This window comes from Schistocerca gregaria, chromosome 7 (assembly GCF_023897955.1).
Source record: "Schistocerca gregaria isolate iqSchGreg1 chromosome 7, iqSchGreg1.2, whole genome shotgun sequence".
NCBI classification, from domain to species: Eukaryota; Metazoa; Arthropoda; class Insecta; order Orthoptera; family Acrididae; genus Schistocerca; species Schistocerca gregaria.
In genome coordinates this window covers 99,714,488-99,727,177 of record NC_064926.1, presented here as the reverse complement: position 1 = coordinate 99,727,177, position 12,690 = coordinate 99,714,488, and the positions used below count along the sequence as shown (strand labels likewise).

At 45.9% G+C, this 12,690-nt stretch overlaps 1 protein-coding gene across 1 annotated transcript in view; it reads left to right on the top strand.

Annotated features, from left to right (window-relative positions):
- Positions 1-648: 648 nt before the first annotated feature.
- The window catches only part of LOC126281622 (myrosinase 1-like), a 41,208-nt gene continuing 29,166 nt past the window's right edge, over positions 649-12,690 (top strand). Inside the window, exons 1-3 of the mRNA XM_049980744.1 lie at positions 649-806; positions 7,163-7,296; positions 8,620-8,754. Of these exons, the coding sequence (XP_049836701.1) occupies positions 668-806; positions 7,163-7,296; positions 8,620-8,754 (408 nt within the window). The 5' untranslated portion in view covers positions 649-667. The remainder of the gene's footprint in view (positions 807-7,162; positions 7,297-8,619; positions 8,755-12,690) is intronic.

Below are 12,690 nucleotides of genomic sequence, written 5' to 3'. Positions count from 1 at the left end.
CTTATCGTGTCATACATTTTCGTATCCTTTATTATTTACTGCTATCAGTATACTGTGGTAGTAAGACCTCTCTTATGTTGAAATCAGTCCCGTGCTAAGCCTTCGTAACTTCGTTCCAGTGAACGACTTAACCTGTTGTTTGCTCTGAATTGTCACAACAAACTGTAATATACCATTTCCACTGCTAGAGATGGCACGTTTGGGAAGCCAATAAATTAAAAAAAGAGCGTTTATGCGTATCACTTAAGTGCAACGCCTGCTGACGCACGGTGGATGTTGTCATAATTCGGTGAGACTTGCTAGGACTAATTTAACCGTAAACGTTCTGGCGGCAAATCGTAGAGTAGAAGGAAGACGGTTGCAATCAGTGGAAAAATACTTTCAGTTACTTGCCGGGGACAACACGTCGAGAGTGATAGCGGCCTTCAAACAGCGAGAAATCTCTGCAGATAAGAAGCGAGCGTCTGGGAGACTGATATCGGTGAAAGGAGTTGTCCATTAACAGCAGCAATCAGGGGAAACTTAGATCTGATTGATGGAAAGACCGATATTATCGCGGTAATTTCCTAAGGAGTCAAGATCAAATGAAGAATGCTCGATACGGGTGTGTGGGTATATATAAGAGGCAGCGGTCGGCCGCGGGAAAGGTCAACGCCGGACAGCCATCATGTTGTGGAAAGCGCTGCTGTTGGCTGTGGTGGCGGCTTCGGCCTCCGCTCAGGAGATCAACAACCGCTTCCCAGACGGCTTCATGCTGGGCTACGCCACGGCCGCCTACCAAGTGGAGGGCGCCTGGAACGAGGATGGTACGTACCTCGCAATCCCGTAACGCACCACTAGCTACCGCTGTACAGTCCAGCGGAAATGAGACATAGCACCTGCAGGGCCCCACACTGGAACAGCATACTTACATCATCACCCATTGAGGAAAGTAACGGCAATGATCCAGAACGACGTCCTGTAAGAGAAATGTTCTTCAATTCGAACACTGGTTTGATGCAGCTCTCCATTCTGTCTGTCCAGTGCAAAGCTCTTTGTCTGTGCGTGACTACTGCAGCCTGTATCCATCTGAATCTCCCTACTGTAGCTGTGCATCGGTCTGCCGGTTTTCGCCACCCATTCCTTCTTTCATTATCAGACTGACGACAACTTTATGTCTCAAGATACGTGTTATCAACCCATTCCTTCTTTTACTCAAATTGTGTCACAAATCTGTTATCTCCGTAATTAGATTCAGTACCAGTTCATTGATGATCTGATCGAACCGCCTGATTTTCAGCGTTCTTCTGCAGCACCACATTCCAAAAAATTGCTATTGTCTCGCAGTCTCCAATGGTTTTCTATGTTTTATTCCCATTTAAATGTGATATTTATTCTTAGAAACAACCGAAGCACTGCGACAGTTCATTTGATATAAGACACAAGAGGTCGGAAATGTCGGGAAATACCTCACATGTTGATGACAAATACTGAACATGTGACGTCACCAGATGTACCTCGCCCCACGTGCAGCGGTGGTTGTTGTCGACACTCGCCAGTTGGAGGGCACTGCTACAGATGTGATGTGTTGTGAACCTAGCGGTTACAAAATGCCCGACGGCTCTTATGAAAGTCACCCCATATCTATAAACTGATGATATCTCCGAAATCACAGAGCGCCGGTCACTGGTTGTTGTGTCTTGTGCTGGCCTCGTTTCGGTTCCCCAACTGTGCACTATAGCGGTTGAGCTGTAGTAGCTATTGTGGTTGTGGATACATGAGTGTCTCAAGTGATCGCCACCACATGGCGCTACCCATCGGTACATCTTCTGTCTCATCAATGTATTTTTCATTGGTAAAATTTGGAGATTGTTCTATAATATTTTTGAGCTTTTACGAATATCCTCTATCATTAACGAACGTTCTCGAATGTTCTAGAATATTTTGGAATGTTCTAGAATACAACGCCACACAATGCATTGATCCCCATTGCGGAAATATCGTCTTACCCGATTAATTATGGAGTGTTGTAAAGACAGACGAACAACTCATCGACCTATGCTCGCTCGTACGGAGAAACTACGTGAACAAAGAATAGTTGTGTGAGGGAACTATTTAAGCAACAAATAACGTACTTCAGCAAAGAAATCAGCAAATACAGAGTATAATATCAAGGGAAGGAAAAATGTTTCACTCCACTGATACGACGATGGACCAAGGTGAAAGCATAAACTTCTCAACTGACCTCCTATGGCAGCTCATTATGTCCGGTACGCTCTCGGGAAAAAAAATCTTCTAATCAACAATTCAGGAAATGAAATATTTGCCGGAAATTAAAGATACAAGCCACTATTTACGCTAAGGATCCCAATTATTCTTACTAACTAGCCGCTGTTCTTCGAAAATCTCCAATTTCCGATGAGATTAGGTTCATTACAAAGGGCAAGGGTAAATATACCAGCGGTGCGGAATGAATTCAAAATATTCGTTTTTCTTGCATTACCAACTTTTAGCAAGCGGGTCGGAAAACCACAAAACTTACTCGACTTTTCGCCGGAAATCAACACACCAACTACGGTTTATGAGAAAGTATTTTGGCTAAGATGGATGCTATACAAATGAACAATTAACTGCATATTTTTCCCCACTCCAGATAACAAATGAAAAAAAAGAGCAATCACATCCGTTCCTTTTCAGTTAGTACTTTCATAAAACATTTATAAATACACATCTTTTTAATAGAAACTTGTTTCGCTATTATCAGTCTGAATTTTATATATTCCTTACTTCTGGCATTTCCTGTTAATCTGCTATTCAAATAGGAAACTTAGTCTGCTACTTTTCGTATCTAATATTTCAATCTTATTCCGTCATCCTACTTAATTCGTTACACTAGATTACCTTCATTGAACTGCAGTTCATGTTCAGCTTATAAACTCTTTCCAGGACACAATCCATTTCGTTCAACGGCGGTCGCTACACGCAATAGGGCTGCGAGAGTGTCAGCTGGCCGTAAGGAACCGTTTGCTGCAAAGTGGATTGTTCGATAAACTCACACTAGTCACCATGTAGCTCTTCACATAATATAATGAGGCGAAAGACACAACTGGAAGTATTAACAGCGCCAAGTTGCGTCTATTGATGGCAATATATCACACTATTTCGGCACTGGTGGTCGGTTTGGAGCGCTTGGTAACTCAACAGTCCATTAGGATGACGCTCCATTGAATATGTGTAGTACATTGGACGGCGCCTGGTTCAGTCTAGATTACCGATAACGTTTTTTTATCACTATTATGGTACACCTATTCTAAAGAAGACATCGAACATCAGAATGATCGGCTGTTTGCAAGACTGCGAGACTGAATTGTAGTCAGAGAATACTGTACAATACTATTGATCACGACAGCGTGCGATTGTCACTACACGCTGTACAAATCATAAACACAAACTACATCTACGTCCACGTCTACACTCCGCAAGCCACCTTATGGTATACGGCGGAGAGTACTTCTGACACTGCCTTCTTCCCTGCCGGCCGTTGTGGCCGTGCGGTTCTAAGCGCTTCAGTTTCGAACCGCGTGATTGCCACGGTCGCAGGTTCGAATCCTGCCTCGGGCATGGATGTGTGTGTTGTCCTTAGGTTAGTTAGCTTAAAGTAGTTCTAAGTTCTAGGGGACTGATGACCTCAGATGTTGTCCCATAGTGCTCAGAGCCATTTGAACCATGTGAACCTTCTTCCCCTTCCCTGCTCCATTTGCGAGTAGCACGTGGTACCGAAGAATGAGGAGACGCGTTTGAAATTCTCTAAGGCTGTAGATAACAGCGAATAGCACAGCAGGTAGTTCATCCGAAGAGGAATGGACTTCTCAAAAAAGATAAAAAACAGAGGGCGGATAGACAAACATAAGTACGAGGAACGCGATTGCGAAGAAACCGTGGCTAACAGAAGACATAGTTCAACTGATCGACAAAGGAAGAAAGTACAAAAGTATTCAGAGAAAGGCAGGAATACAGTACTATGAGTCAATTAGAAACGAAAAAAATTGGAATTTCAGGCAAGCCAAGGCTATATGACTGCAAGAAATAGCGTCAAAGGTATAAATGCTGCACGAAGAGTACCCCCTACCACCGAAACTGATTGCTGTAATGAAGTGGCCTTCTTGCACGAACCAGATAAAGAGCTTCGCAACAGAGCCAAATGGGGCTAGGCATCATCTGTGGCAAAATCATGACAACACAGATTACAAAAAAATTACAGTAATTTATTAATAGAAATTTTACAAATACTTAATTTTAATATGAAGCATTTGCATGGCAGCAGTTCAGTTCCACTTGCCTTGAACTGTCTTTAACTCTGATCTATTTCTGAATCGAGTAAACGGTAACTACCATTACTTGCAGAATGTCCACTTGTGGCTTTTCTTAATGGCGCCCACGAAGGGGAGGGGGGAGGGAGGGGGAGACATTGACCGCTTGGGATCTATACTCCCTGGCAAAAAAGTGAGGAACCCAGGGCTTCTCACATATGTTCTGTCGGGGACAGATGTAGCCACTGGAGAACCGCATCATCACACAGAGAGCTCATTGAGACTCGTACCACGTGTGCACAAACATTGTTCTGTTGGAAAACTACGCTACAGTACTGTCACATGAGAGGTGACGTATGTGGGCTCGTGGTGTCTGTAACATAACCTTCAGTTATTACCAGCGTGACCTGAGGTCATACGCGGTGGCCCCCCACCAGGAGCAACTCCGCTGTGCCTCTGCGAAAGACTGGAAGGATGGGGTCTCTCCCCAGGTCGCCACCATACTCACCAACGAAAGCCACCCGCGGATGGTGCAGTACAGCGCTGCACTTCGGCACTGAACAGAATGTGACACCATTATCAGCAGTCCATGCTTCCCTGCCAAGACACCACCAGCAGTTCGTGTTGTGGTGTTAACGGCCGTCTATGCACGGGGCAGTAATTTCCCAGTCCGTCTGGTACTGGCCACCGACCACTCGTGCAGGATGACAGAGGACGTTTCAGGGAGTCGATTTCAATTTGTCGAATGACAAGTGCAGATGTGAAGGGGTCGCTACGTGCCTGGCGCACAGTACGGCATCCCCCGTTTCGGATGTCTGACACTGTCTACCGAATCCCTCACAATGCCCTCACATTGCCATGTAGTCGTAAGTCACGCCACAGTTCTGGATACTGCACGATTCGGCCAGCTGGCCAGATGAACACCCCCAGTGACCCCCGTTTAAAACTCTGCCAGATGCTGATAACGCTATCCCACATAAATACGTGGCATCCTAGACAGTGATCGCTCAGCATCCGATGCTGTTCATACCGACTACACTCTGAAGTGCCAAAGAAACTGGTACAGGCATGCTTATTCAAATACAGAAATGCGAAAGGCAAAGGTCCCGAGTTCGAGTCTCGGTCCGGCACACAGTTATAATCTGCCAGGAAGTTCCAGAAATATGTAAACAGGCAAAATACGGCTCTGCGGTCGGCAACGCCTTTACAAGACAACAAGTGTCTGGCGCAGTTTTTCGATCGGTTACAACTGCTACAATGGTAGGTTATCAAAATTTATGTGAGTTTGAACGTGGTGTATAGTCGGCGCACGAGCGACTGGGTACAGCGTCTCCGAGGCAGCGATGACGTGGGGATTTTCCTGTGCAGCCATTTCACGAGTGTCCCGTGAATATCAGAAATCCAGTAAAACATAAAATCTGCGACATAGCTGCGATCGGAAAAAATATCCTGCAAGAACGGGACCAACGACAACTAGAGAGAGCCGGCCGCGGTGGCCGAGCGGTTCTACGAGCTTCAGTCCGTAACCACGCACCTGCTACGGTCGCAGGTTCGAGTCCTGCCTCCGGCATGGATGAGTGTGATGTCCTTAGGTTAGTTAGGTTTAAGTACTTCTAAGTCTAAGGGACTGATGACATCAGATGTTAAGTCCCATAGCGCTTGGAGCCATTTGAACCCTTTGAACTAAAGAGAATCGTTGAAAGTAACAGATGTGCAACCCTTCCGCAAATTACTGCAGATTTCAATGCTGGGCCATCAACAAGTGTCAGCGTGCGAACCATTCAACGGAACATAATCGATGTGGACTTTCGGAGCCGAAGGTCCACTCGTGTGAACGACACCAAGCTTTACGCCTCACCTGGGCCTCTCAACACCGACATTGGGCTGTTGATGACTGGCCTGGTTGGACGAATCTTGTTTCATATTATATCGAGCGAATGGACAAGTACGAGTACGGATACAATCTCATGAATCCATAGACCGTGCATGTCAGCAGGGGACTGTTCCAGCTGGTGGAGGCTTTGTAATGTTGTGTGGCGTATGCACTACTTGTGATATTGGATCCCTGATACGTGTAGATACGACTCTGACAGGTGACACGTACGTAAGCATCCAGTCTGATCACCTGCATCCATTCATGTCTATTGTGCATCCGACGGACTTGGGCAATTCCAGCAGGACAATGCGATACCCCATACGTCCAGAATTGCTACAAAGAGGCTCCAGGAACACTCTTCAGAGTTTAAGCACTTCGCTGGCCAGCAAACTCCCCAGACATGAACATTATTGAGCATATCTGGGATGGCTTGCAACGCGCTGTTGAGAAAAGCTCCCCACCCTCTGGTACTTTTGCAGCATTACAGGCAGCCCTGCAGGATGCATGATGTCAGTTCGCTGCAGCAGTACTTCAGGCATTAGTCGAGTCCATGCCACGTCGTGTTGCTGCAGTTTTTGATGCTCGCGGGTGCGCTACGCGATATTAGGCAGGTGTACCAGTTACTTTGACTCTTCAGTCTATATCCTAACATGCCTGGTAATAACATTAAAAACACGAACAATAGTGAACGCCGGTGGCCGTTCTACGTGCCACAAGCAATTGCAACTTTAACAATTTACGCCAGAGCTGTGTACTTGTTCAAAGTTAAGCTACATCTTACCGTGTCTTCTGACTGCTTCACTTTTTTTCCTACTCGGTGCGTCTGAGTGAGATAAGGAAGAAGCATAAAATAGGCCTTGCCTTGTGCCCCCGCTGTTGGAGGGTAACCTGTACTCAGTTGCTCCTAAGAGCTAGGCAACTCAGCGTGCTGCTATGTACGGCCATGCTATTTAACAGCTCGTTGGCCTGACTGCTTTCTCCCCGCGTGTTCCCACAGGCAAGGGCGAGAGCATCTGGGACCACATGCTGCACGAGCACCCCGACTGGGGGTGGAACGGCCAGAACGGCGACGTGGCCTGCGACTCGTACCACAAGTACCCCGTCGACGTGGAGTGCCTCGTCAACGCCTCGGTAAGTCTCCGCTTACCTACTGGTTACAAGTTTGTCCAGACCCATTACAAGAACTGTGCCTATCAACAGACATGTCGCCCAATAAAATTACTATCTGTTTATCAGAAATTACCCAGGTAATAAGTCCAGCCCCGTATCTAGCTATTGTTGCTTCATGTGAATTTTATTGTTTCCTTCTGTACATGGTTTCTATTATTCGGCATCGACAGTAAGTCTGACGTCCAAGGAGGCTATTCATCAATCAACCTTGTGAAATGTTGTAGTATTTGGTTCACGTTACTTAAGAAAGGAGCATGAAGAACAGAATGAGCCGCAACTTCAGCGACAAAATTTGAAGATTGTTCAGGTATATATTCCGAGTGTTTGATATAAGCGACCCGTGGTCTTAGTGGCTTATGATTTATCCGGTCTATCGCCCCAAAATGCTTTTGTTTCTGTGAAAATACCTTTCGCAATGGTGACGGGGCCTGTAACGTCCAATCATAAAAACGTTCACCTTCACCCTGAATAAAGGTGTTCCACACAGACTGAATATATGCGTTGGTATCAAGTGTAGCTCAGGTGAGAGGTCGGATTGGTACGAGTCCTGTGACGTACTGCCAGAAAATACTTCCTCAGTGTAAATGGAGGTATCTCAGGATGTCAAGGTTGGCACCGTTGAGAATCATATTCGATGTTGTCTGGTAGCGTCAGGGTGCCATAAAATGGGCAGTGGCGAGAGGAGCGATGGGTGGGGATGGGGATGCAAGAATGGGAAGAAACCCAGCGACGAGTATACAGCAAAGCTTACTAGCGTATCGGTGAGTCCTTTGTAACGCGTGTTATTATGAATTGTGGGTATGGGCCTTTCACAAAATGAAACTTGGAATCAAATGACAAAGGGGTGGACGTAATTCTTAATGAGAGACTTCAATGTGGTTCCGACAGATCTGTGAAGTTATCTGTCGGCTAAGTGGATGGGCAGGTAGCCACTTGTTTGATGTGCTTAAGGTGTAATGGTAATGGAAGTAGCAACAAGTAGGATCAGTGTTACACATCTTTCAACATGACTTGCAGACTGTGAGCGGTATCTGTCAACAACAGTTGCCGAGCATCATTCAGTATACTGAATGCAAGTGAAGATATTTTTATTTGTGGCTGAGAAAAGAGTATCGAACATTACATCGATATTTACTTCACCTGCAGACTAATAATTACAGCTGCTAGTAGTATGTCAACCTCACGTATAACGTGAACAAGACGAGAAGTAGTACGGTAAGTTCCAAGAGAGGAATTTTACGTGTCGAGGTCTGTAACCGCGTGGATGGTGTGTGTGTGTTGCAGGCCGACATGTACCGGTTCTCCATCTCGTGGCCGCGCGTCCTGCCCACGGGAGACCTCGACAACATCAACCAGGCCGGCATCGACTACTACAACAACCTCATTGACCTGCTGCTCGCCAACAACATCCAGCCTCTGGTGAGCCCTCACTTCCTGCTCAATTTGTGCGCCACAAAAGTCTGAACAGTGCTAATTTGCAACATTTCTTGAGGGAATGCCATGTTTTATAGGACATATGGATGCAGAAAAATACTGTAGTGATCTGTAATTAAGTGGTAGTTGCCTTCTTCCGCATCTTTGCGCCGCAGTAAAGCTTGTAAACTTCCCTACTCCCTCTGTTTCGCTATATTTCGACGCTATTGCCGGGCGTCAACTGAACTGAGGCTATCGGACATTATACAGTATGAGTTCGGGGATCATATGCTGGGGAACAAGGGTGGGTTAAGAGCTGTGGCCGAATGACCAGACAACGGTTTCAACATGACAATACTTACCCCGACCTCGTATTCCTCATTCGCTTTACAATACCGTTTCAATGAGTTTAGTGTCGTTTGTAAATTCCCTCCACACTCCATCCGCCCCCCCCCCCCTCACCCCTCCGGAAAATTATTGAAGTTTAGATAGAAAGCCCTGTATAGGACCATTATTGTTTTTCATCATGCACACGTGATTGTCAGTAGAAAACAGTTTATCCCCTTAAACGAGATCTCAACTTCATTACTGACTTCTTATTATTGTTTCCTTTGAATTCTTCTATCAACAGTATTACTGCTATCGCATGTTCCCCCGTCGACATTTTTCTCACTTTATATATTCAGTACCGGTAGTTTCGAATGTAACTTTGTTCCACTCAAGGCTCTGCCTACCTCCACAGGCGACGCGAAATACGCTACCTGTCTCTCTCTCTCTCTCTCTCTCTCTCTCTCTCCCTCTCTCTCACACACACACACACACACACACACACAAACTAACTCCCTTACACTCGACAACTAGGGAAACACTGTGCTTTATTCCTAAAACTTGCTTTGTCAGCAAGACAGTACCCAACAAATATCCAACTCCCAAACAACCTGGACATCAGTACATATGGTACCCTCACAAGTTATAACGTGTATCATACTAATACCACAATTATTTATTGGTGGAACACAATATGTGATTTTATTTGTAGTTGAAAACTTATAGATTTTGTCTGAAAAATTGTGAGCAGCTTTCTGTCTGGCGTATGTAGGAAATTACACTAGATTTCTAAGCACTTCATCACTATTACGCTGTCTGGAATTTTTCGTAACATTCTTCCATACGTCCCAGTCAGAGTTGGCCACCCTAGATATTCGATTATTACGTTACCAAGTCAGCCATAATACTTGAGTGGCACATAACAACAAAAGCATGGTGGGTCACAGCAAAATCGTAACAACATTTTCTCTTACCGAAGAAACTTTGTCTCAGAGATTGAAAAAAAACTTTAAAAAAACAATCAGTTACACTGAATGGGGGATATTTCGTCGCAGAAAACACCTACTAGATATGTAAGCTTCAACACGAAGTAAGTGCATTCTAAAAATACACACATTAAAAAAAAAAAGTTTTGCAGCACCTCGTTTCCGAGAGTTCCTGAACCTATACAGAAAATTGAAATAGAGATAGACATAAGCATCATTTCCGCCCTTGTTATTTCTCATGAAAACCACACATTGCATGTTGTACTACCATACAGCGACACCTTCGGTATTGTTCGTCCAGATTACTGTACACACCGGTACCTCTAATGCCCAATAACACCTCCTCTTGCATTGATGCATACCTGTGTTCGTTGTGGCATAGTGTCCACAAGTTCATCAAGGCACTGTTGGTCCAAATTGTACCACTACTCAACAGCGATTCCGAGTAGATCCTTCAGAGTGATTGGTGGGTCACGTCGTCTATAAACAGCCCTTTTCAATCTATCCCAGGCATTTTCGATAGGGCTATGTCTGGGGAACATGCTGGCCACTCAAGTCGAGCGATGTCGTTATCCTGAAGGAAGTCATTCACAAGATGCGCACGATGGGAGCGCGAATTGTCGTCCATGAAGACGAATGCCTCACCAATAAGCTGCCGATATGGTTGCACTATCGGTCGGAGGATGGCATTCACGGCCGGTCGCGGTGCTCTCGCGGTTCTAGGCGCGCAGTCCGGAACCGTGCGACTTCTACGGTCGCAGGTTCGAATCCTGCCTCGGGCATGGATGTGTGTGATGTCCTTAGGTTAGTTAGGTTTAAGTAGTTCTAAGTTCTAGGGGACTGATAACCACAGCAGTTGAGTCCCATAGTGCTCAGAGCCATTTTTTTGATGGCATTCACTTATCGTACAGACATTACGGCACCTTCCATGACAACCAGCATCGTACGTCGGCCCCACATAATGCCACGCCAAACCACCGAACTTCCACCTTTCTCCACTGGCTGAACAACGTGTCTCCGACGATTGTCTGGTTGAAGGCATATGCGACACTCATCGGTGAAGAAAATGTGATGCCAATCCTGAGCGGTCCATTCGGCATGTTGTTGGCTCCATTTGTACCACGCAGCATGGTGTCGTGGTTGCAAAGATGGACCCCGCCATGGACGTCGGGAGTGAAGTTGCGCATCATGCAGCCTATTGTGCACAGTTTAAGTCGTAACACGACGTCCTGTGACTGCACGAACAGCATTATTCAACTTGGTGGCGTTGCTGTCAGGGTTCCTCCGAGCCATAATCCGTAGGTAGCGGTCGTCCACTGCAGTAGTAGCCCTTGGGGAGACTAAACAAGGCATGTCACGACAGTTCCTGTCTCTCTGTATCTCCTCCATGTCCGAACAACATCGCTTTAGTTGACTCCGAGGGGCCTGGACACTTCCCTTCCTGGCACGGAGTAACAATGCGGACGCGATCGAACCGCGGTATTGACCATCTAGGCATGGTTGAACTGCAGACAACACGAGCCGTGTGCCTCCTTCCTGGTGGAATGACTCGAACTGATCGGCTGTCAGACCCCCTCCGTCTAATAGCCGCTGCTCATGCATAGTTGTTTACATCTTTGGGCTGGTTTAGTGACATCTCGGAACAGTCAAAGGAACTGTGTCTGTGATACAATATCCACAGTCAACTTCTATCTTCAGGATTTATGGGAACGGGGATGGCGCAAAACTTTTTTTTGATGTGTGTAATAAACTTCGTTTCACTGTTCAACATGTATGGCGCAACAACGCAATACCGACAGACTTCATCGCGATGTAGAGTGTGTATTGAGGCTTAAACTGAGGATAGCAACGAGTGTGTGGAAACGCCATCTGACGACACTGCACTGCGATTTGTAACGGCAAATGCCTGTGGCTTTGGCCACCCCCTTTTAAGTTTGTACGCTGACGTATATGTGGAGATCGTTCTCAGCAGTCTCTACAGAGACGCTGTGGTAAGTGTGGACGCGTTTGGCATCATCTTAAGTCACGAGTGGTGTCGGGTCAACTGGGAGAACCTCCGCTTGCGATTGCGACCTGTCACTCCACAAACTCGCATATTTTGCTTAAGGGGTGGACTAGCGGCAGCGTTGGCTCCTATGACTTTCGCAGTCCGTAGCGTCGTTGGATGACATTTACAGATTACAGTTACCATAAGCAATTGGATCTTTCAGACATCCGCTACAGCGCCTGGATGTCTGCCTGTATCGTTTTGCTGCGCCATGTATAATTACTCAACTGACAGTCATGTAAACAGATAAAGACACATATACAGACTATGTGGTTGGCTCACCATTACTGAATAAGCCAACCACTTTCACTACAGTAAACGTCTCTTTACAACTACTTTCATACATCATATACATATAGCAACCGTACCACAACCTGATCCCGGTATTACGTTGAACTGAGGGTGTTTCTACATGTACATACACTGTGATCCTATCATCCAGAAATGAAAGACATTAACGTGCATAAAGCACATCAGCATCAATTTCGACTATGGCTAATATGAAACCAGAGGCAGCTCGCAGAGCAAGAAGGCATCCGCAGCGGAACTACACAATAAAAATTTCGCGATCAGCTGCTAGTA